Consider the following 25,543-nt stretch of genomic DNA (forward strand, 5'->3'; position numbering starts at 1 on the left):
TGATTGAATAAGGTTGGTGTCAATCCTCTGCTGTTCAGTTTGGGGAGGCTTGTAGATTTCGTGTTGAATAGTTCTGTAGTTGAGGGTATTGTGGGATTGCATGGAGTTTTAAACGGTATTTTATTATTATTATTATTATTTCGACTGCTTATGATAATAATTAAACATCACCGATTCATTATATTGCCCTGCGTGCCCCCCCTAGGTGCAATGCGCTGGGACGTTACCATTTTAATTGCGTGCGATATATTGTAGTTCATAACAGTAGTTTCTTTAGAATCTCAAACAGTTAGATCTCGTACATTTTGTACCGTTTTCAGTAGTTGTTTTTTTGCTTGTAGTCTTTTATTTTTGATCTCGGTGATTAATACGAAGAGTAATTAAGTTAGTAAGAGTTTTTTTTTTTGTTGTTTTTTTTCCCCTAAGTATTGCTTGTGTTTGTTAGACGGGGTACCGGTGCCCTCCACACCACATCTTCGCACACATTTCATCTCCATGCGCTTCCAGACCGCTAGAGTTACTGCAAGATGCCAGATATACAAGTTACACCTTTGGGTAAGATTGAAAGATCGGTTTGATTTCACTATGTAACACAGTTTATGTTCCTGGGTAGTAAGTGTTATTTCCTAATTGCTTATGCTTCAAAAGTATAGAAAATGCCTATTATATCCCACAAACTTTGCTTTTGTGACCAGGACAGTGATATTTTGAAATTTACCTATTTCCAGTGAGAACGGGCGAATTCCTTGATCTTTTCGTTCACATAAAGTCAGAAAAAAACAACATATGAATCCAAATTAACATGTATTTATACTAAAGTAATACAAAAATGACTACAAAAGATTTAGAAGTGAGTAGTTTTTCAAGATTTATGATTATACTGTAAATCACTTTCAGGAATCAGCCCCCAAATGTAGTCTCTCATCATATTCTCGTTATACTGTCCTTGGTAGCGGCATTCAAAGTCCAGTATATCCTGGTGGAAGAGCTTGCCTTGCTCCTCCGAGTACGCTCCCATGTTCTCCTTGAATTTATCAAGATAAGCATCAAGGATATGGACTTTGAGGGACATCCTACAGCCCATTGTGCCGTAGTTCTTCACCAGAGTCTCAACCAGCTCCACATAGTTTTCGGCCTTGTGATTGCCCAGGAAGCCCCGAACCACTGTGACAAAGCTGTTCCAAGCCGCTTTCTCCTTACTAGTGAGCTTCTTGGGGAATTCATTGCACTCCAGGATCTTCTTTATCTGTGGTCCGACGAAGACACCGGCTTTGACCTTTGCCTCAGACAGCTTAGGGAAGAAGTCTTGAAGGTACTTGAAGGCTGCCAACTCCTTATCTAGATCTCTGACAAATCCAATTTGGTCCAATTTGATGTGCAGTGGTGGCATCAGCACCTTCCGGGAGTCCACCAGTGACTCCCACTTGACGTTGTTCCTCCCCACAGAGAACTTGGTCCGCTGTGGCTAGTCCCGCCTGTGGTAGTGCGCCTTGGTGTCACTGCTGTCCCAAAGGCAAAGATAGCAGGGAAACTTGGTAAAACCGCCTTGGAGACCCATCAGGAATGCCACCATTATGAAGTCTCCTATGACCTCCCAGCCGTACTCATCATACTTCAAGGCATCCAGCAAGGTCTTGATGCTGTTGTAATCCTCTTTGAGGTGCACCGAGTGAACCAGGGGAAGAGACGGGTACTTGTTACCATTATGGAGCAGCACGGCTTTGAGGCTCCTGGATGAGCTGTCAATGAAGAGGCGCCACTCATTCTGGTTACAGGCGATTCTGATTGCCTCGAACAGACTGGTCACATTGTGGCAGAAACAGAGCCCATCTTGACGGGTGAAGAAGCTGGAAAAAGGTTGGTGACGCTTCCTCTGATCTGCGACTTGCACACTTTCATCCAACAAGTTCCACTGCTTGAGCCTAGACATCAAAAGCTCAGCACTGGACTTAGTGAGACCAAGATCTCTAATCAAGTAGTTGAGGTCTTTTTGGTTGGGGTAGTATGGGTTTCTCTCCTCAGCTCCACCTCTGAAATTGTCATCTGGATTTACAACATCTTCCTCGCTCTCTGACTTGCTGCTCTCTTCTAAAGACGGCTGCTCTCTCTCCAGAGGAGTGGGTACGGGGAGCTCATGGCAGTGTGGCGCTGGGGCGATGGATGAAGGAAGGTCCGGATACGTGATAGCAGGTGCATTCTTGCCAGTCCGACGTTTGGAAGGGTCCACCATGCAGAAGTAGCAGTTGCATGAGTGGTCACTGGGTTCCCGCCAAATTCTTGGGATAGCGAACTTCATGGCTCTCTTTTCCCCTCTGTACCATCCTACAAAAATACATTTATTTCACCCATGACTAATGTGTAAGAGATTCTCGCAACATTTTTCATATATGATATATTTTTTCAATAACATTGAAAATTGTAAAACATTTTAAATTTAAAAACTTTTACAATTTTAAAAATTTTAACAAATTTTATAACATAAAATTCGGAGCAACAATTGTCCATCTTACCTTCCAGAGTTTTTTTTGCAGTGCTCGCAGGTGAAATGAGGTGCCCAGGGTTTGTCTTGATCCCCAACAGGCATGCCGAAATATGCCTTGTAGGCCTCACACATCTTAGCAGATGCTTCCACTGAGTACTTTTTCGCTCTTGTCTTGATAAATTGGCCGCAGACATAGCAAAATGCGTCTGCCGGATGCTTGCAGCCTCTTGATGCCATCTCAGAAAAATGCAGATATGTATCTACTTAGGCAGCTGGAACTAAACTGAACTGGTGGGCTTAAGGCCCCTGTATTTATACTACTATTGATATTACTGGAAAGTTCTAGAAAGTTCTAGAAGTTACTCCAAGTTTACTCAGCACTGAATCTATCTGGAATGTTCTAGAAAATAGGTCGATTTCAAAATATCACTGTTCTGGTCACAAAAGCAACGTTTGTGGGGATTAATAGCCATTTTCTATACTTTTGAGGCATAAGCAATTAGGAAATAACACTTACTACCCAGGAACCAAAAAAAAAAAAATTGTTACACGGTGTTTTCAAACCATGCTGTTGAAGACATGTTTAATGCACTTCGTGGGAGCGAATTGTATCTGGTGGCGTGGAGCGTACTTTCCAAATTCCACATATAAACAGATTCAGACCGCTTGGGTAACATTTTCACTCCTAGCATTAACGAGCTGGACAATATAAAAAAAAAGCCCTCTTGAGCTAACCGTGCACTATGGGGCTATATTTTAACCTAGAGTAGAACCACATGTCTTTTAAAGTGAGAAAAACGTGCTTCTTGTAACACTGTTCTTTAAAAACTGCAAATGTGTTAGCAAAGGTAAGTGCAGAATGGGTAAGACTTAATGGAATTAGCATGTTAGCTACAATTAATACCTGTACCACACCACTGTGACCAGCATATCAGTATGTGGAATAACTTCTTGTAAAAAAAGTCCATGCAACTTGTATTAAACCCAGGTGAGTGGCTGGAAGACCTAGCCACACCCCAAAGCCCCCTGGCTGGATTCAAACCAACTCTTCAGCCTAATGCATTAATCAAGGCTGTTTCCACTGTGCCACCAAGGAAACATATTATATATTATATATTATATATTGCACAATTGCTGTTTCTGTAGCACATGACTGATTTGTTTTCTCTGGCTACGCAGGGGCTGGGCAGGATGTGGGCCGCAGCTGCATCTTGGTTTCTATTGGAGGAAAGAATGTGATGCTGGACTGCGGGATGCACATGGGATATAATGATGATGTAAGTAAGGAATTAGCAGCAGTTTAAAATGACAACACTGATCCTTACCTTTTTATGACAAATCAGTCAGAGTGGTTCTTAATAAAATGACTCAAATACTGTCTCTTATATTTATTCATAAGTCTGTGATGAGGTGCTTTCACTGTTCAGTTCAATAGTTTTTCTTAAGTCTGTGTTGAGATGCTTTGACTATTCAGGATCTGCTCTTCACTTGTAGCTGCTTGTCAAATCAGCAAAGTGTCTCTCTATTAGCAGTCACCAGTGCAGAGCAGTGTATTAGTAACACCAGAACCCTCCAGTGCACAGCAGTGTATTATTAAGACCAGGACCCTCCCCAGTGCACAGCAGTGTATTATTAACACCAGGACCCTCCCCAGTGCACAGCAGTGTATTAGTAACACCAGGACCCTCCAGTGCACAGCAGTGTATTATTAACACCAGGACCCTCCAGTGCACAGCAGTGTATTAGTAACACCAGGACCCTCCAGTGCACAGCAGTGTATTAGTAACACCAGGACCCTCCAGTGCACAGCAGTGTATTAGTAACACCAGGACCCTCCAGTGCACAGCAGTGTATTATTAAGACCAGGACCCTCCAGTGCACAGCAGTGTATTATTAACACCAGAGCTGCTCCTGAACTGTCAAAGCCCCATAGCATCAGAAAAAGTTAACTGAACAGAAAACAAAAAGAACATCTGACCTACTTGTTTTTAAAAGTACATCAATGTTTCATTTTTTGTCTGCAAATAGAAGCATTCTTGGGATGAAAAGTTTCTTGGGCTTCAGTCCAGTTCAGTCCCAGCTCAGCCACTGACTCACTGTGTGTGACCCTGAGCAAATCACTCAACCTCCTTGTGCTCCGTCCTTCAGATGAGATGTAAAACTGAGCTCCTATTGTAATGACTGCAACAGCAGTTGTTGATAGATATATGAATTAATAATACTCGCTTGAGTTTTACTAGGGCTGTGTCCTGTCAGCCCTGCTAATACGTCAGGTTCACAGACACTTACATAAGAGGTAATCCAAGAAAAGTACAGAGTTCACTTAGCGAATATAATATTGACTAACTTGTTCCAATCATATAACGCCTTGCTTTTTTCGGACCATATCTTTTCAGAGACGTTTTCCAGATTTCTCCTACATTACACAGAATAGCAGATTAACAGAGTTCCTTGATTGTGTCATCATTAGGTATGTTGCGACAGCTTTGATCTGTGCTCTTCCATAGTTTGTGCTTTGGTTCATTATTTGGAGATTCTGCAGAAGTTGGATTTGGTAACACTTTAAAAGTAATGGCTGTGAATTTAATTCCAATGCGTTCGTGGTGTTCCATTTGAATTCATTATGCATTTGTGGCAATTGTTTAATTATCTTCAGGTCTGGAGAGATTATTATAAAATAACAACATGTTTGTTATTCAGATGTTACTCCTATGCAGTCCTATGAAACTGCATTGCATTTCAAGCATGATTTAAAAAGCGTTACCAAATGGAACTTATTCGGAACATGCCCCTGTATAACACACACATCGTACTGTCTGTACATACTGGAATCAAGCTTGATCTTCATGAAACTCTTCTAAGTGCCCAAAACAATCTAGAACAATTGAATGAAGAGCAAACCATTAAGTATTCTTTTAAACTTTACATCTTTGTGAGTAGTCTTTTCACCCTTAAGAGCCAGGATCTTCAAGTTTAGACTTATTCTTTAACAACATAAGAGCATCAGAAAGTTTATGAACGCGAGGCTGAGTATTGGAAGCTGGGCGTCTTCTTGCACCTCTGCCCAGTCTTCAGTGTTCTGGTCATGATAAAATTACCCTATAAACGAATTTAGTAGGTAACCAAAGATAAACGTAGTGATTTATGGTATATTGGTGCTTCAAGAATGAAAGTTTTCTTTTCTGCCCCCTTTCTGTTTTATGATGCTTGCAGTCATTCTGAGTGATTCTTATTGTAATTACTCCAGTATTGTGTTATCCTTTTTATTTTCTGATAGATCTGTGTTACTGAGCTTTGTTCAGGAGTTGCTCTTCAGTTCCAGTTGCCTGCTGTAGGCATGTATAACACAAGCTAGATCGGCAGGAGTGTCTTTATAGATGTCAGAGACAGCGCCACCTAGTGATTCGCCACATGGAGCAAGTTTCTTTTTGCTTTTCTGGCAATACACTCTGTGCCCTGGGTGGCGCTGGCATGTACTAATATAAAGAAACTAGCCTGTGTTACACATGCCTACAGCAATTGCAATGTTTGAGTAATTACAATAAGAACTGCTCAGAATGACTGCAACCATCACAGAACCCTAAGGAACGCTACAGAAATGTTTGATGCCCTTTTGTCCTCAGCCATTTCCACTTGGACCACTGTGGAGCTCTGCCTTACATGAGTGAGATGGTGGGCTTTGATGGACCCATATACATGACGCATCCCACAAAGGCCATCTGCCCAATCCTATTGGAGGATTACAGGAAAATCACAGTGGACAAGAAAGGAGAAACCAACTTCTTTACATCTCAGATGATCAAAGACTGCATGAAGAAAGTGGTTGCTGTGAATCTGCACCAGACAGTGCAGGTACTTTTCAAACAGGCGAGCCGTGTAGCTCAGCAATGCAAAGTCATTTCTCTATTAGGCAATATTCAGAGTATGGCTTTGTGCATACAGTAAACTTAGAAAAGTTTGCCACACTATTTTTGTTTTTCCCATGTTGTACTTTGCATTTACCATAATTTACCTGGTTTGCCGTGTTAATTCCTATACCTTGCAGGTTTTTAGAATGTGTACCTGTGCTTTACCATGCTTTCACTGTGCTTTTACTAAGGTAAACTTTTATAAACTTGGAAAGACAACTTCCTCGTGCCACTTAGCACTGCAACGATGAATCAGTTAAACACATGACTTCACTCTGCTGTATCCAGTGTTGTTCATATCACAGCTATTTTTTTCAACATATTCCTGATTGTTTTGAGGTTGTTTTACTCACAAATCATAAGTAAATCAACCAGTTATTCAACCTTTACTTGGGAATGTTCGCCAAGAGAAAGATCTTTGTTCTTCTAAATGTGGCTGTGTATCCAGATCACACTCCCTCCTGTAACAATGCTGGTTTCCTGTTCCCACAATACACCACTCATTTCAATCAGAGCACCAGCATTGTTGCAGGAAGGAGTGTGATCTGGATACACAGCCACATTTAGAAGAACAAAGATCTTTCTCTTGGCGAACTACACTACACTACACTGCGATCCTTAGACATTTTATTTTCTCTTGGCAAACGCTCCCGAGTAAATGTACTGCCCACTTGATTTATGACCAATGATGCGTGAAAATGTTCAGCAATATGTTTAAAAATCTGACAAAGAAAGCAATATGGTGATCAATTCATTTTAATCATATGGTCCATTTATCTTTAAATGGAGTGAGCGGGGAAGGTTCTGGGGAAAATCTCATCGTTATTAACGTTAATGGAGTTACAAATATACATGTGCTGCCTTTCATGTATTCTCACCTTCTGTGTTCGCTTAAAGACTCCAGGAGAATATTGGTGTCTTTTAAACACAGATTGTGTCTTTCACTCAAACCAGCTTTCTCTTTTGATAGACGATGAGCTGGAGATTATACTCAAACCAGCTGTCTCTCTTTAGGTAGATGATGATCTGGACATTAAACTCAAACCAGCTGTGTCTCTTTAGGTAGATGATGAGCTGGAGATTAAGGCCTACTACGCAGGGCATGTTCTGGGTGCAGCCATGTTCCAGATCAGAGTGGGCTTGGAATCTGTGGTGTACACTGTGAGTAGAAGACCAGTTTGTGAAAGCGCTGCATTGTCTTTCAAATTAGTGGCGTAACGTAATTGTATGTATGGGTCATTTTAACTACTGTTTTCCTCCCCTTAGGGTGATTATAATATGACACCTGACAGACATTTAGGGTAAGTTACTGAACACAAATGTGTTTTGATGTCTGTTTTTTTTTTTTACTGTACACAAGTGTCTCGGCTTTGGGGATATGGGGGGGGGGTCTGTCTTGCTGTCTATCCGTTTACCATACACAAGTGTTTCAGCTTTAGGGATGTGGGTGGTCTGTCTGTCCGTCCATCTGTCTGTCACACTTGCATTGTTGCATATATCTGGAGAACCACCAATTGTCATGAAACTTGGTATTCACAATGTTTAGTGTAAGTTATTGAGAATATTAGATTCTGGGGATATAGGTCTGTCTGTCCTTGCATCCGTCCATCTGTCTGGAGAATCGCTTCTCTAACTGGGATTAAACATTGCTAATTATATTGTGTGTATACTGTAGATGTATTTCATCATTCTGATGGCTCTGATCTTGAATGTACAGCCGCGGTGGGGGGGTGGATGTTACTGACACACGTGTTTACCTAGCAGAACCACAGATGTGATTGAATAGATTGCACAGTTTTCATGGCAACGACACTTTTATCTGTGATAGTACTGTGACATTGGTTTTATTTTGAAGTATCTTACCCTGTTTGAACCACAGGGATTAGTATTGGAATATGAACCCGTATTTCACCCTGTTTGAACCACAGGGATTAGTATTGGAATATGAACCCGTATCTCACCCTGTTTGAACCACAGGGATTAGTATTGGAATATGAACCCGTATCTCACCCTGTTTGAACCACAGGGATTAGTATTGGAATATGAACCCGTATCTCACCCTGTTTGAACCACAGGGATTAGTATTGGAATATGAACCCGTATCTCACCCTGTTTGAACCACAGGGATTAGTATTGGAATATGAACCCGTATCTCGTCCCAGTGTTGATGATCCATCTTTCTTCAGGGCTGCATGGATTGACAAGTGCCGCCCCGATGTCTTGATCTCTGAATCCACATACGCCACCACGATCCGAGACTCGAAGCGCTGCCGAGAGCGAGACTTCCTGAAGAAGGTGCATGAAACGGTGGAGCGGGGAGGAAAGGTAAGGGAGCACCTTCATACAAGTCCTGATGGGATTGTGTTTAAAGGGACAGGTTGAAATGCAGTCAGCAAGAGGTGCACATACCAGCTGTTCATGTGAGGCTTTTACACTATGCTATTGTTTTTACTATAAAAAAACAACAGGAATCCTACAGGAATATTGTATGTGCAGTGAAAACATTCAGCAGTACATCCACCCAATGATGCACTTTGCAGGTAGGGCTGTCACGACACGAAACGTATTGCGATGTGCAGGTTGTGATGTGATATGTATCACAATACATATAATGGTCCTGATTTGGCTGCTTGCATGATGCATAATAAGATCAAGTGATCATTTAATGATCCAGTATGTAATGGAAGTGAAGTACAATGCAAAATTTCAGGAGAGGCTATAAATATGCATTTCATATGCGTTCTCCTTGTCTTCACCCTTGTTTACAGTGTGCCCTCATTTCCACAGGTCCTTATCCCTGTCTTTGCTCTGGGAAGAGCCCAGGAACTCTGTATTTTGCTGGAAACGTTCTGGTTAGTAACTACTTCTTTAAATCAATGAAGTGTGAATGTTTGCTATATAACTCTTCATTTTTGTGCAATAATATTGGTGGTGTTGCTAAGTAAAACAAGGCAGCAGAGGCGCAGTGCTGTTCCTGTATAACAGTGTCAGGAGCCACTGTTGAGAGACTTGCTTGTCTGTGTTCCTCTTTAACGAGAATGTGAAAGCCAGTGGAATGGCATGAGCAGTCCTCTGCTGCCTGTAACCAGGGAACATGAAGACAAGGAAACTGAGAAGAATGGTCTTGTAACCAGGAACATGAAGACAAGGAAACTGAGAAGAATGGTCTTGTAACCAGGAACATGAAGACAAGGAAACTGAAAAGAATTGACTTGTAACAGGAACATGAAGACAAGGAAACTGAGAAGAATGGTCTTCTAACCAGGAACATGAAGACAAGGAAACTGAGAAGAATGGTCTTGTAACCAGAAACATGAAGACAAGGAAACTGAGAAGAATGGTCTTCTAACCAGGAACATGAAGACAAGGAAACTGAGAAGAATTGACTTGTAACAGGAACATGAAGACAAGGAAACTGAGAAGAATTGACTTGTAACAGCAACATGAAGACAAGGAAACTGAGAAGAATTGACTTGTAACCAGGAACATGAAGAGAAGAATTCCTTTGAATTGCTATGGTTTTCTTTCTTTCTATTCCTAGCTTGGTAACATTTCCACACAGAAATGTATCGCTTCATTTGACTTCACTAAAAAGTGCTTTATTTCATTTTAGTCCTGGGGTGAATATTGAAGCAAACACTGCTTGAAATGGCCCTGTTCGTATTTGTTTCTGTAAAGGAACATGTAGTGCATAAATAAATACCCAACATTGTATTGTACAGAGGAGAGTGCTTCTCTTCTTTCTAGTGTAAAACAAACAGTACACCTTGAAATAAGGAATATTCGTTAAACGTTTATCCCAACATGAAAGACCAAACATTTGTCCCAGCACTATTTCATGTTAATAGGTAGCACATGCTTTGAGTCAGAGTGAAACAATAAAAACTGAAAGTCTTGTTTTCATTTCAGGGATAGAATGAACCTGAAGGCACCAATTTATTTTTCCACTGGGCTAACGGAGAAAGCAAACCATTATTACAAACTGTTCATCACATGGACCAATCAGAAGATCCGGAAAACATTTGTACAAAGAAATATGTTTGAATTCAAGCACATAAAGGCTTTTGACAGATCCTATGCAGATAACCCTGGCCCCATGGTATGACACTGGTCTAAATGCACCTTCGTTTTACTGAGCAGCACTTGCTGTATATGTAGTTAATGTAGAATGGACAGGCAGTGTTTGAACAGCACTCATGTTTTTAATGATTGTTAGTAAATCCCTCATCTTATTAGAGTATGTGTTTGACTGGGGTTCTTCATTGGAACACCCTGAAACCTGCGAATTATACAACAGGTTTCTCCACACACTGCGAGTCATTTCAGATAAGCTGACGACAGGCTGTGATGGAGCAGGGCGGAGTCACTGTTATCTCAAGTAGAGAGTGACACGGGAATGAAACTTTGAGTTCCTGTCCACCCCATCACTTGAATAAATGTTCAATTTAATTTTTGTTCTATCCTGTCTCACCAGAATTTTTCCCATCCCATCTTGTCAAAAAATGTCCTGTCCCGTGTATATTTAAGACAAAGAAAATAGACTGATTTTGTTTTAACCTCTCGCTGTATGACAGGCCTTTCAGGCAGGATATTTTCCAGATTATGCTTATTTTCTTGTGTTTTTCATTCTCATCCTGTTCTTATATTACCTATTACAAGAATAACAAGAACCACACAAAGCTACTGCAACCATTTTATTATGCATAACGTGTTAATAACACAAAAAAACCATGAGGGCCGCAGTCTTGAGTATCACTCCAGCTTGAACTCCCAGTAAGTTTATTTAATCTAATTATTTGCTGAGGTTCACATGTTTAAAATGAGTGTAGGTCTTTTACAGTGTTTTTTTTTTTTAATGTGTGTCGATGACAGGAGGGTTATACTGTCTCTCTTAGTGCCCAGAAGTCTGAGTACGCATTTGATTAGTTCAATTTTACAGCCTCTCATATTGATTGGTTTAATATTACAACATCTAAAGTTCTTGTGGCTCGTCTGACAAACTAAAGTTTGGTACTGCTCTTCCCACAGCTTTCTGTCTTGCTCCCATCCGTTCCTATATGATTTAAAACTCTTTATTCCGCTTCCCTCCAGTTTAATTTCCACATTATTTGCTGTGATTTTTCTCTGCCATATTTGGTCAGCTGCTGGTTAGAAGCAAAGATTGAAAATGATCACATGAAGTAGCAGCCCCTGCAATCTGGTGTACAGCGAACAGGTTTCATGATGTTTCAAAAACTCAGTTTAGCTCGAAAATAAGTATGTTACTCTGAAAGGTGAGAGATTTTGTGAGCACCTAAACATAAGCTTTGTAAAGAAGCAAGCCTGCTTGTGATCTCAGTGCTGGTGTTGATGTTCAGATTGTATTGAAGCCTGCTTGTGATCTCAGTGCTGTGTTGGTGTTCAGATTGTATTGAAGCTTGTGATCTCAGTGCTGTGTTTGTGTTCAGATTGTATTGAAGCCTGCTTGTGATTTCAGTGCGGTGTTGGTGTTCAGATTGTATTGAAGCTTGTGATTTCAGTGCGGTGTTGGTGTTCAGATTGTATTGAAGCTTGTGATTTCAGTGCTGTGTTGGTGTTCAGATTGTATTGAAGCTTGTGAGCTCAGTGCTGTGTTGGTGTTCAGATTGTATTGAAGCTTGTGAGCTCAGTGCTGTGTTGGTGTTCAGATTGTATTGAAGCTTGTGAGCTCAGTGCTGTGTTTGTGTTCAGATTGTATTGAAGCCTGCTTGTGATTTCAGTGCGGTGTTGGTGTTCAGATTGTATTGAAGCTTGTGATTTCAGTGCTGTGTTGGTGTTCAGATTGTATTGAAGCTTGTGATCTCAGTGCTGTGTTGGTGTTCAGATTGTATTGAAGCTTGTGATCTCAGTGCTGTGTTGGTGTTCAGATTGTATTGAAGCTTGTGATCTCAGTGCTGTGTTGGTGTTCAGATTGTATTGAAGCTTGTGAGCTCAGTGCTGTGTTGGTGTTCAGATTGTATTGAAGCTTGTGAGCTCAGTGCTGTGTTGGTGTTCAGATTGTATTGAAGCTTGTGATCTCAGTGCTGTGTTGGTGTTCAGATTGTATTGAAGCTTGTGATCTCAGTGCTGTGTTGGTGTTCAGATTGTGTTGAAGCTTGTGATTTCAGTGCTGTGTTGGTGTTCAGATTGTATTGAAGCTTGTGATCTCAGTGCTGTGTTGGTGTTCAGATTGTATTGAAGCTTGTGATCTCAGTGCTGTGTTTGTGTTCAGATTGTATTGAAGCTTGTGATCTCAGTGCTGTGTTGGTGTTCAGATTGTGTTGAAGCTTGTGATTTCAGTGCTGTGTTGGTGTTCAGATTGTATTGAAGCTTGTGATCTCAGTGCTGTGTTTGTGTTCAGATTGTATTGAAGCTTGTGATCTCAGTGCTGTGTTGGTGTTCAGATTGTATTGAAGCTTGTGATCTCAGTGCTGTGTTGGTGTTCAGATTGTATTGAAGCTTGTGATCTCAGTGCTGTGTTGGTGTTCAGATTGTATTGAAGCTTGTGATTTCAGTGCTGTGTTGGTGTTCAGATTGTATTGAAGCTTGTGATCTCAGTGCTGTGTTTGTGTTCAGGTTGTATTTGCTACCCCGGGAATGCTTCATGCAGGACAATCTCTTCACATCTTTAAGAAGTGGGCCGGCAATGAGAAGAACATGGTAAGAGTCCCTCAGTCAGACAGTGTGTCTGCAGCAACCGAAGATGCCATTTGATTGAAGGTGTTGAATAACATTAGCTATCTGTTTAAATTTCAGTATAAATGTATGATGCAGTTGCACACTGATTAAACAAATCAAGCTGTAGCCGTTCCTCATTGGACGAAACTATATGACATGAGGTACAATAAATACATTATCAGACATTAGGGTTAGCACTTCTTTTAACTGCATTTACATTCAGAGTTCAAACATGTAGCCAAAAGCATTTTCTCTGCTGTATAATATTTCTAATGCAATTACATTTCTTGGTCATGTGATTTTTTTTTTCTAGGTCATCATGCCAGGGTACTGTGTGCAAGGCACTGTGGGACATAAAATATTAAGCGGACAGAAAAAACTGGAGATGGAGGGACGACAAACTGTAAGCACAAAGCTGTTACAATTACTGTAACAATCACTGAACTGCATGTTAATAACCAGATTGATAGCTGATTAGTGTTACCTTGCGAGAGTGCTCTTTCAGCTCATTACAAAAGACAACTTATTTTGAATAGTGGGTCCTTGCTACGCTCCTAGCTCTGGGATTTATATGAACTTAACCCTTTGCAGTCCATTTATTCAGCCCTTGTCGTTTTTTTCCGGAGTAAAACAGGTTTACAAGGTATTGAATCGCTAAAGGACACTCAGTACTGTATCTCCAGCCAAGCCCCAGCCCTTGTTCGATTATTTTTCAGATACCTCTTTATAGAGTGCATACCTCTATATAGTGCATACTGATAAATCCTCTCCTGATCACTCGTTTCAACTCCTCATTAATGTGATCCAAGTCATTATTTTATTACTATAACATCTCAAAAAGCTATGCAAATGTCCGTGATATTCTTTGAGCGCTGGCTCACTCGGTCATTGAAAGGTTTTCTTGGCTTTTTCCAGAGAAAAAATGACTAGAGACCTGTGCTTTATGTCTTTTGATGATATCGAACTGGAAAGGGAAAACTCTATTGTCGGATCTGGTCCAACATCGGACCGCAAAGGGTTAATGTGTAGTTAGTAGGGATCCCTTACTGTATGAGAGATGACAGCTTGTGCATTTAGGACAAGTGATTCTGTATGAAATGACATTCCTCTTAGCAGGGGACACCCTACCATGTGCATAGTACATTTATTAGAAATCAAAAAGCCGGTGTTGTAGCCAGGAACTACAGTTTAACATAAAAAAGCTGTATGGTCAATACACAAGATTTGAAGGAATTTTGACAGACCCTTAATAGTTAATTTCTTCTACATGGCACTTGTGCTTGTGTTCTGTGCGTCACATGGGGAGTCTGGGCAAGTCCTATTACCTGTAACACAAGACATGAGTGGAAAGAGGGACTGCAGTATTCTATCAACCCTTCAGTGTTTTAGATAGGATAAATGCGCATCAAGTGAGAGTAAAATAGAGTTGAAGAAACAACAAAGGGCTTATGGTGTTGAACAGAGGCAAGAAACCCCCGTCTTGGGGATTGATGGAGCTTGTAACAATGACTGCGTTATATTAGTTTAAAGTTTGTTTTAGTAAAACTAAAACTAAATGACTAAAACCCTTTTGGCTAATTCCTTCATCTTGTCCGTGTTTTATAGTATACCTCTAAACACTCTCTTAAGAAGAGATCAGCAAGCAAGACAAGGACCAGCCCTGCAGGGTTCAGCTTTAAGCTCCCCAGGCACCTGTAGGGGCTGCTGTAGCCTCCCTAACCTGCATTAGCACCAGAGCCAGTGCAGCACTCCCTGTTAAATCCTAACAAAGATCGTCATCTTGGCACAACCAGGACTTGAACCTGCCCTCCCCTGACTGCATGACTCACCCAGCTCACCATGCGATCACATGTCCCAGCTCGGGGCCCCAGTTTCTTGGTTTACCTCATATTTGTGATTGAGTGTTTCAGTAGTTTGCTCTGTGTTGTTAGTTGGAAGTGAAGATGCAGGTGGAGTACATGTCCTTCAGTGCGCACGCAGATGCCAAGGGGATAATGCAGCTGATTCGCATGGCTGAGCCGCGCAGCGTCCTACTGGTGCACGGGGAGGCCAAGAAGATGGAATTCCTCAAGCAGAAAATTGAGCAGGAGTTTAGTAAGTTTCTACACAGAGCTGGCTGGTGATCAAGCATACACATATGGTACATTATTAATTATTACCCAAATTAATCCTTTAAAACCGAGTTGAGCTATGCAACATTTTAGAAATTCTTTATTTTTATCAGATATTTGTTCTATACTTTCTGGACAGGTATGTGACAATGCTGCTTCTGAAAGTAAATATGCAACACAAACAAATATAGGATTACTGAAAGAAAATGTATAAATTCAATGACAAATGTTTTTACCAGAAGTTTTTTTTTTTAGCACCTTTAGTACTTCTAAATTCATCTGTATTGTTTGCGTTTTACCAAAGTGTTTTCTTCCATTGAGGTGTTCAGTTACATTTCGTTAACCTTTGAGCTCCAATATTAAACATGTTTTAACAATTCAGCTTTGAAAATGTTGATAACGCACAACTCATAACTGTAAGCTCTAATGGGTATATGGAGTAGACTATGATTGCAATCTGAATATTAAATACATAGCCTTCCACGGTATAGCTGCTACTGTATAAGCACGAAGGCCAGCTTGTGCATAATCTATTTTATTTGTAGGTATCAACTGCTTCATGCCTGCAAATGGAGAAACGGCTACCACTGTGACCAACCCCAGCGTTCCTGTGGACATCGCACTGAGCTTGCTGAAGAGGGAGGCAGCGCTCGGTAATGTTGTTGTTGTTGTTGTTGTTGTTATTATTATTATTATTATTATTATTATTATTAGAATCATAAAATTGCATTTGCTACTCTTCTGAAAGAATAAATTCATCTTGTTTAGATTTGAGTAGCTGCTCAGGGAGTACCTAATATACATTTCTCAGATGTCAGCATGTTCCGAGTAGCCTAGATGCAAGGACAAGTCAAAAGAGGGGCATTTTTAACTGATTGAAAGCAGGATCCTCTTCATTTGGTTTGTCACTAAGTCTTTCTCCGTGAAGGTAATATAAAAGCATAAGCGACACAAATCACAGTTTTATTACACAATGAAAATACAAAAACACAAGTAGCACTATTAATGAGTTTATTAGTTATTTTATATTGCTGAGTTATTAGCAAAATATGTGCTTTATTACAAATAATGTAAATGTTTAATTACTGTTCCACAGGTCCCTTACCAGACCCAAAGAAACCAAGAACAATGCACGGTACTCTTATAGTGAAGGACAATGTAAGTTCTCACTGAAGTCATGAATAAGAATGTTGACAAACAGAGCCCCAGGCATTATCCAACGCAGCATCTTGAACCTGTCTGAGTAGTTGTTCTTCCCCTGATCCACACTGTATGTGACGTGTGCCCCGTGCTGCTGATTTGTTTCCACAAGCAGAGCCTTCGCCTGATCGCTCCCGAGCAGGCTTTGAAAGAGCTGGGCCTCAGTGAACACCAGCTCCGCTTCACCTGTCGAGTTCAGATACAGGATCCCCAGTCTGAACAGGACACTCTCACCACACTCTACAGCCATCTGAAGAGGTGAGCGCTGCCCCTGCAACCGACAGAGTGAACCAGGGTACCCCTGCCAGCTTATCTGTAAGAAGTGACAAACACCCTCTTTCGAATGATACAGCCACATGCTTTGTAAGCCATTGCACTGCAATCTACTCAGCAATACAGATACATGCCAATGCACTGCAGTCTAACCAAACATTCAAAACCTCTGTTGTTTTTTTTGCCTGCTATTTCAAAGAATCTTTTGCTTAGACTTCTTTTTTAAATTTTTATTTTTACATTTGTAGTAATTTCAGTATGGTTTGCAGTTCACAAAAACTGTTTTAGAGAGTGTTAATTCATTTATTATCATTTTCAAATCAGAGTTTATAAACAGTAGAGTTTTTCAGCTCCTTCCCCACAGTCAGTCGGTAAGCATGTCAAATAATGAAATGCGCCTGTTTCTCATACAGTGGCATAGTGTTTCTGAAACCCGGTGCAGTGGTGTATTCTGATGTAAGAATGTAATAACAGGAGGAGATGTAGGAGCGAGAGGAGGCCATGCGCCCATCGAAGTGTTTCCGGTTCCTCTAGCTGATTGAGCACTGGCATTGTCAAGCTGGGTGTGAAAGGATCACACGTAATCCTGCCTCATAGACATGAATAGGAGCCCATTCACTCCTTCAGTGTAAACATGAATAGGAAGCCTATTCACTCCTTCTTCAGTGTAAACATGAATAGGAAGTATATTCACTCCTTCAGTGTAAACATGAATAGGAAGCCTATTCACTCCTTCACTCCAAACATGAATAGGAAGCCCCTTCACTCGAAGCATGGATAGGAAGCCCATTCACTCCTTCACTCTGTCTATTGCCACCTAATTTGCAACTCTGTCCTGTGGTCCTGTTTTCTGTAATATGTTTAAAGAATAAGCTGTCAGGGTGTTAACAATGAAAAGACAAATAACAGGTACGTTCTTTAAACAGTTGTAGCAGCACGTGGGGATGTGTAACGCTCAATAGATTATTTTTTCAGCCTGATTGTAACCCTGCAGCTACTTACTGATGTTTAAATATGTGCTTTGGCTTCCCATTCTCTCTTTGCCTGAAGGAGCACTCAATCCAGCACCTTCCCGATGGCACTGTGATGGTGGAGTCCATTCCATTCTTCTTTGTTCCAGGCTCAATAGATTCATTTCTTTCAGCCTGTTATTGTAGTTCAGTCCTACTGCAGCTGTTATTTGTAGACCTGATGTTTATATCTGTGCTGTGCTGCTCATTCCCATTCTTCTCTTTGCTAGTGTGCTGAAGGAGCACTCAATCCAGCACCTTCCCGATGGCACTGTGATGGTGGAGTCCATTCTCATTAAAGTGTCTACTGCTGCAGAGGAGCCCAGCACAAAAACTTTGCTGGTGTCATGGAGTTACCAGGTACTGTCATTTTTAATAGAACTGCATTCACAAGCACAGCTCAGTAATAGAACTGCATTCGCAAGCCCAGCTCAGTAATAGAACTGCATTCGCAAGCCCAGCTCAGTAATAGAACTGCATTCGCAAGCCCAGCTCAGTAATAGAACTGCATTCGCAAGCACAGCTCAGTAATAGAACTGCATTCGCAAGCCCAGCTCAGTAATAGAACTGCATTCGCAAGCCCAGCTCAGTAATAGAACTGCATTCGCAAGCCCAGCTCAGTAATAGAACTGCATTCGCAAGCCCAGCTCAGTAATAGAACTGCATTCGCAAGCCCAGCTCAGTAATAGAACTGCATTCGCAAGCACAGCTCAGTAATAGAACTGCATTCGCAAGCCCAGCTCAGTAATAGAACTGCATTCGCAAGCCCAGCTCAGTAATAGAACTGCATTCGCAAGCCCAGCTCAGTAATAGAACTGCATTCGCAAGCCCAGCTCAGTAATAGAACTGCATTCGCAAGCCCAGCTCAGTAATAGAACTGCATTCGCAAGCACAGCTCAGTAATAGAACTGCATTCGCAAGCACAGCTCGGATGCTTCTTTGCAAAAAGAAAACCAGTCACAAAGCTGTGTAACATATTCTAATATTACAATTGTGCTTCAGACACAGTTCAGGAGTTGTGATTTTCAAATCAGATGGTGTACATGGATTGTTTATACAAGTTACAACCTTTTTTTTATAGAAACATATTTTTGTTATAGAAGGGCTGTTCTAAAATATAACAGTATACTTCACTTTGACATGCGACCTAATATCACTGACATACTGTGGTCATTTTTGGAAGTGCAAAGTACTCTAGAACAGTGGTCCCCCTGAATTTAGTTTTCGATCTCTGCGCACCACACAATGAACAGTATAGCTGACTGAAAAATGAGCACTATTATACTGAGAATATTCGCAGACTTACCATTCTTTGTTTTAATGAGATGGGTGGGCCTGTTTCTGTGAGCAAAGTTATTTTAAGATTTGAAGTTTTAAAGAACAGTTCTAGTTTACTTTTCATTAACATGAATTCAAGAGGAACTGTTTTATTATTAAATTGATAATTACAACAGAAATTGATTTATGTGAATTAATAATCTGTGAAGTTCCAGTCCCTTCTAGAGGTACCAGCACAGTCGCAGCTCTCCAGCTGTAATCTTTGTTTATATAACGGAATGTTTGGATGGTGCACGCTTATTAGCTGTTGTGGATTTATTACCTTGCAGTTAAATAATACAATGCACGGTGGATCTTATTTTTGCCTAAGCACAGTTCAATTAATCAGTTATCAATACAAAACATATTCAACTTGCAATAAATATACACATTGTTGAGAGGTCTGTTTTTGGGGTTTTTTTTGGAGGCATGACAATAGACTGAATGGCTAGAATTGCAAGAAGCAAGTCAACAACTTCATGAACTCGAATAAAACAAAGATTCCTGGGCAGCTGGAGTTTTTATTGATTACAATAAATGGACACGTTGAAAACCTCCAGTTTAATGTTTACAACAAATAGAACCTTGTTTGAGGGACTATTTTTTTTCTCCAAAGCGGAAGGATATATAATACAATTGTTTGTTTTTTTGGAAAAATATATATATTTTTTTTTATTATTGTATCCATTTTGTACACGATACCACCCCAGGGCTTTGCTGATTGAACTACAGCTGCATGTTAGTGTAACACAACGCACACCCTGTCTGTCATGTGTTATCCCTGTTAGTGTAACACAACGCACACCCTGTCTGTCGTGTGTTATCCCTGTTAGTGTAACACAACGCACACCCTGTCTGTCGTGTGTTATCCCTGGTAGTGTAACACAACGCACACCCTGTCTGTCGTGTGTTATCCCTGGTAGTGTAACACAACGCACACCCTGTCTGTCGTGTGTTATCCCTGTTAGTGTAACACAACGCACACCCTGTCTGTCATGTGTTATCCCTGTTAGTGTAACACAACGCACACCGTGTTGTGTGTTGTCCCTTACTATACAAGCAGCTGTGTTGAATGCACGCGAGCGCAGTATATGGAAACTCCCTAGTAACGGTATATGACAAAGAGTTTAAACCGTGTTTTAACTTGGAGATATTCTATTTTCTTCCTTCTTCTATAGCTGAGTTTTTAAGGTCTCAGTTGTTGGGTTTGCAGTGGGATCTATAAACTGCTGCTGCTTCCTTTCCTTAATTATTTAATACTTTCCACGGACCACCCAAAGAGAGCCGGCAGACCTCAGATTGAGAACCGCTGCGCTAGAAAATTGTTCACTAAACCGTTTCCATCAAAACCCATTTCTAGCATGTAAACTGGCCAGCGTGATGGCAGTTGGCGGGGCTAAGGTTATTCGCAAGAAATAAATAAATTGATGTCGCATTTTTCAATTAGTAATTTGTTTCATTCAGTATATGGAAAACTACAAAGTGCTTTGTAATTCATTATGTTAACAAAGTAACATTATTAGGCAGCGTTAATTCATTTGGCCACAGCTGTCCACACAACATATTTAACAGTTAATCTCTTTTGATTTTTGCTTGTTCATTTTGGTTCATTTTGGTTCATTTTCTCTTTATATTTATTTTGCGCATGCTCCTGAAAATGGTTTGTTTTTAACCTTTTTTAGCGTATTCTTTTACTGTGATATACCCTATATTAACAAGGCTTACTAGCAGTGGGAGACGGGGTGGCTAGCAGGCTATAGTATACCAGTAATAGTGGGTTATATAGTGTGTGGCATTGATTCAGTTAAGTATATTTATAGCTATACACATGTATTGCTCTCCTTTTTGGATGTTAATATGCATTTGATTTGGTTTCCTTTTTTTGCACTGAATATGTAACCACTGTGTGTGCTTTATTATGCTGTTCAGTTTTTATGCTTATTTAGTGCATATTTTTAAGACTCCTATGAACTTCTCCATCTAGGAACCAGGTATCACTTAGAGCAGGGGTCTCCAGCCCTGGTCCTGGAGAGCCCCTATCCAGCAGGTTTTATAGGTGTCTTTACATCGTCTTGACTAATTAAGCCAATAATTGTTTCAATTAAGTAACAGATTGGTTGAAATGAAAACCAGCAGAATCTGTAGCTCTCCAGGACTAGGGTTGGAGATCCCTGGCTTAGACTGATAAGCCTGTTGTTGCCTATTTTTTATATAAGGTCTGCTTTGCAGTAGCCACATCAAATTCTTCAGTTGACTGTAAAATAGAGACGGTTTCTCCTGCTTCCCAGTTAAAGCTGATTCCTTTAGAACTCGCCGTCTTTCATTAACGAAAGAAAACAAACAAAACAGAAGCAGTTTGGGAAGATTTTTTTCTTTGTGTGTGAATGAATATACTTGTTTCCATTGAATTTCTGCGTATGAATGCGTCTTAATTCACAGCAAATCGAATTTTCAAAATACAGTCTGCAGTGTTTTTGAAAGTCACATAATGGCTAAATCGTTTAAACGCTCCGGCAGCCGAACCTGGGGCGAGCCCATTCCCTCTTCCGCTCTCCCGACCCGCCCTCCTTCTCGTACTTATTAGGGAGTTATTTTATTTTGTATTTTGTTCAGATGTGTGTTGTGTCCCGCGGTGCCCCCCACCCTCACCCCTGTTTATAACACTCTTCGGTTACAGCGCTCGTATTGTGTGTGTCCCGAGACCCGCGTTATAGCGAGGGAGCACTGTAATTACAACATGACTTTATAACATCAACATAGTTACAGTACAAAAAATATACTTTTAATGTTCATTGGCTATTTTAGTTGATCAATGTCCCTTTTTAATGTTGTTTGGGAGAACACTTCATACACACCTGTCTTCATACAGCTTTCTGTTAGTTCAAATGTTGCACATGTTTTTTTTCACTATTTACAACTAAATGTAGTTGCTCTTAACAACTGTCAACCCTAACCCTTCAAACAATGGAACCAGAGGCAGACAGATCGGCCCTGCTTTGCTGTTTAAACATACAGCAACAATGTTACAAAAAACAAAGTTCACATACCTTACCAGAAACTGTACAGTGTATGTCTGTACACTGTGTGTCTGTACAGTGTATTTGTACAGTATGTGTGTCTGTACAGTGTGTGTATTTGTAGTGTGTGTCTGTACAGTATTTGTACAGTGTGTGTCTGTAGTGTCTACAGGGTGTGTGTATTTGTACAGTGAGTGTGTTTGTACAGTGTGTGTATTTGTAGTGTGTCAGTGAGTGTGTTTGTACAGTGTGTGTATTTGTAGTGTGTCTGTACAGTATTTGTACAGTGTGTGTATTTGTACAGTGTGTGTCTACACGTTAGTTGCCAGTGGATTGATGAATACAGATATATTATTGTTATGCAGTAAATTCTGACAGACACTATGCTAGAAGAAGCTCAGTAAGTTCAATGACAGGTTTAATCTTTTTCATTATCTTCAGCTGAGTTTATGTGAGTTTTCCTCATTGTTCTGGATGATGTAGCCAGTGGGTATGTAAAGCTGGTGGTTTGTTTCAGAATTCGCTGTCACAGTTTCCACTCCTCTGCTCATATGAAAGCCCCTGGCGGGTGGCCTGTGGTCTGTATTTTCAGAACTGTAACTTTCACTTCACTCACAATGAGAATATGACTCACATCTCACTGAGCACAATGTGTAACCACAGTCATATATAAAGTGAAGAAACAGCCATGCTTACAATGAACGCTTGTAGCTGAAGAGACAGTGTAAGTATTACAGGAAACGCATCACTTTACCTCTGCTGTACCCCTTGTTTCCAGTATCGCAGCATTTTATTTTTTCCCCATCATATTCCTGATTGTTTGGTAAATAAACTAGAGAATTACCTTTTTCAGCTTTTACGCGAAGGTTTGACAAGAACTTTTTTTTTTTTCTTGTAAACATTGCAGTGTGTCCAATTCATGCTGCATTATGCAACAGTGCTGTTGTATTGTGGTAATAGAAAAGCAGCCTTGTTGCAGGAGGGAGTGCGATCTGGGTACACTGCGGGAGGGAGACACTGCAGGAGGGAGCGTGATCTGGGTACACTGCAGGAGGGAGCGCAATCTGGAGACACTGCAGGAGGGAGCGTGATCTGGGTACACTGCAGGAGGGAGCGTGATCTGGGTACACTGCAGGAGGGAGCGTGATCTGGGTACACTGCAGGAGGGAGCGTGATCTGGGTACACTGCAGGAGGGAGCGTGATCTGGGTACACTGCAGGAGGGAGCGTGATCTGGGGACACTGCTGGAGGGAGCGTGATCTGGAGACACTGCTGGAGGGAGCGTGATCTGGAGACACTGCTGGAGGGAGCGTGATCTGGAGACACTGGAGGAGGGAGCGTGATCTGGAGACACTGGAGGAGGGAGTGTGATCTGGGTACACTGCAGTGCTTAGAAGATTCGTTTTTTTTCTCCTGGCAAGGCTGTGTTGTGAATGTTGAGAAATGTACTAACCTATGATGTGTGATTTACAGGTTTTGAGATTGTCAGCAATGTTTATTTGGAAATATACACTGCAGTACAGACAACCCGGGACACAGCAAAGGGAATTGAATGCGTTGCTAACTGTGCAGGGTATTCTGTAGCACTTCACTTTATATATCAACCTAGAATACTGCAGATCTCAGAAAAACAAAAAGTTGCATTTTAATATCTTAGATGCAAACATACTTAAACTTAGCTTTACATGTGTTTAGGTTTCTCCAGTTGTGAAGCACCATTAGCATACACATGTCCTGCACTATAATTCAGACATGTGTATCCTTGTATGTTATTGTGTATTATACATGTTTTTCCAGTGCCTGGTTGACAGACTCATGATGTTTTTATGTATTTCTGATTTTTAACAGCTTCACAATCTCTTTCCTTTCAGGACGAGGAGCTTGGAGGCTACCTGTGTACTTTACTCAGAAAAGGATTGCCTCAGAGTACTGGCTGAGTGGCTGGACCAATCAAATCATCTGACGGGCTGAAGCTGCCGTTCATTTTGTGTAAAATGTTTTTTTTTTTGTGTGTGTGTGGCTTTTGTAGTAAAATAAATTCAGTTTGAAATGGAAATGTGTAGCGCTTCTGAATGTCAAAAGCAGGCCCAGATCTGAGCCGCATGAGCTGAACTGCATTTGAGTTCAAGGGCTCTGATGTGCAGCGATTGTATATCTGTGATATCTACTGCAGCTTATTGCATTGGATCCTGCCCTTGAAACTCCTGAAAAAGAACACTTCCTGCTGTGTAATTACATCATTAAAGTACATGGAACTACAGTATAATTCCAGAAATTCAGAAAGTCTAGATCTTTGAGAAACCAACTCTGTATGTAACAACTTTCTACATCATAAGCAATATTTTAACTACAAGTAATATAAGTAATAGCTGCTTTTTATTTTATTATTGCTAAATAAATGTACAATGTTGTTGTTACTATTATAAATAGGATATAAGTTTGACACAAAGTAATATATTTACACATGATTTTCAAACCAGTACAGGAAGTCTAACACGCAGGGGTGGTTGGAACAAACCAGAGAGATGTAATGCTGAATTGTTACATTGGGGGCTTGATTTTCCACTGTGGGAAACTTGCCCACTATATACATTTACAAAACAGTGGGCAGTAATGGAAAATACTGTCCTGGGTGTTTTGTCAAATGTAATGTAGACTTGTATGTGTACCTGTGTATCGAGTGGTGTGTTACACACCATTCCAGATACTTTGTGTGTCTCAAATAGAGATTTTAAACAAACATTTAGATCTGTGTTGTAACAACAAATACAAACTACAGTGACTTGGACTGAAGATCACTGGCACAAAGGGCAGTTAAAAATGACTTCTACTTTCAGCAGAGGCACTGAACATAAGGAATTAAAAGTGTGGCTCACCACAGCATTTACCAAGACACGTCTCAACAAAACCAGATCAGATATTATACGGCTCTACATTAATTATGCATAAAAGTACTATTAATTTATTAGAAGAAAAGGTTTGGGCTCTTCAAAGCTGTAACCGCCAATAAGAACATGTAGGAACGAGAGGAGGCTGTTCAGCCCATCTTAACTCATCCAGTTCTAGTAAGCTGATTGATCTGAGAACCCTGTCAAGTTGGGACTAAAGGATTCTGATTCTGCCTCAACACCATGACTAGGTAACCTATTCCATGTAGTCAGCATAAGAAATGGAGGGTGGCCTGAAGGTGTTCAGTGGAACTCTTTCTCTCGTTTATGGATCGTGAAGCTCTCGGTGGGTTAACCAGAAGCAGGAAGGAGAAAGTCAACAGCAGTTGTTTTAGTGGCGGTTTGTTTTGTTATTCAGAACAGATTGGAGTGCATTTGCATGTACTATCTATGCACTATTCCTTTAAGGGTCTTTATTAAAAAAAAATGAAGACCCTTGTCCATCCGTCACACTACATGGTAAGCATGAGAAATGTATGATTTAGCGCCAGTCGTAACATCTAATCATTCCAGCCAGTACAGACCCCTGTAATCCAATGGCTGTATTTTGAGGACCCCCTGTAATACTGAAAGTAAAAACAGTGCCTTGTATTTCTCAAGAT

The 25,543-nt window shown here is 40.7% G+C and overlaps 1 protein-coding gene across 7 annotated transcripts; it reads left to right on the forward strand.

Annotated features, from left to right (window-relative positions):
• Positions 1 to 38: 38 nt before the first annotated feature.
• Positions 39 to 24,061, forward strand: LOC121329183 (integrator complex subunit 11). 7 transcript variants are annotated; one of them, XM_041274609.1, is made up of 18 exons: positions 44 to 115; positions 427 to 555; positions 3,662 to 3,759; positions 4,879 to 4,952; positions 6,106 to 6,334; positions 7,453 to 7,551; positions 7,657 to 7,691; positions 8,577 to 8,715; positions 9,178 to 9,242; positions 10,300 to 10,489; positions 12,964 to 13,047; positions 13,379 to 13,468; positions 14,997 to 15,159; positions 15,722 to 15,829; positions 16,273 to 16,334; positions 16,492 to 16,634; positions 17,890 to 18,019; positions 23,865 to 24,056. In XM_041274609.1, exons 2-18 carry the CDS (start codon positions 528 to 530, stop codon positions 23,928 to 23,930), a joined length of 1,803 nt encoding a protein of 600 aa, XP_041130543.1. In that variant the 5' UTR covers positions 44 to 115; positions 427 to 527; the 3' UTR covers positions 23,931 to 24,056. The 7 variants fall into 7 exon arrangements, with proteins under 7 accessions (XP_041130545.1, XP_041130543.1, XP_041130542.1 ...); XM_041274608.1 differs by having other exon boundaries at positions 47 to 115; positions 446 to 555; XM_041274611.1 differs by lacking the exon at positions 427 to 555 and having other exon boundaries at positions 39 to 115; positions 23,865 to 24,055.
• Positions 24,062 to 25,543: the final 1,482 nt, after the last annotated feature.

This window comes from Polyodon spathula, chromosome 16, assembly GCF_017654505.1.
Source record: "Polyodon spathula isolate WHYD16114869_AA chromosome 16, ASM1765450v1, whole genome shotgun sequence".
Lineage (NCBI taxonomy): Eukaryota > Metazoa > Chordata > Actinopteri > Acipenseriformes > Polyodontidae > Polyodon > Polyodon spathula.

Excerpts from the sequence above, each read along its gene's own strand:
- LOC121329183 (XM_041274609.1), top strand. The coding sequence starts at position 528 with ATGCCAGATATACAAGTTACACCTTTGG. Across the intron at positions 556-3,661 it reads TATACAAGTTACACCTTTGG|GGGCTGGGCAGGATGTGGGC; the intron begins GTAAGATTGAAA and ends CTGGCTACGCAG. Across the intron at positions 7,552-7,656 it reads TGGAATCTGTGGTGTACACT|GGTGATTATAATATGACACC; the intron begins GTGAGTAGAAGA and ends TCCTCCCCTTAG.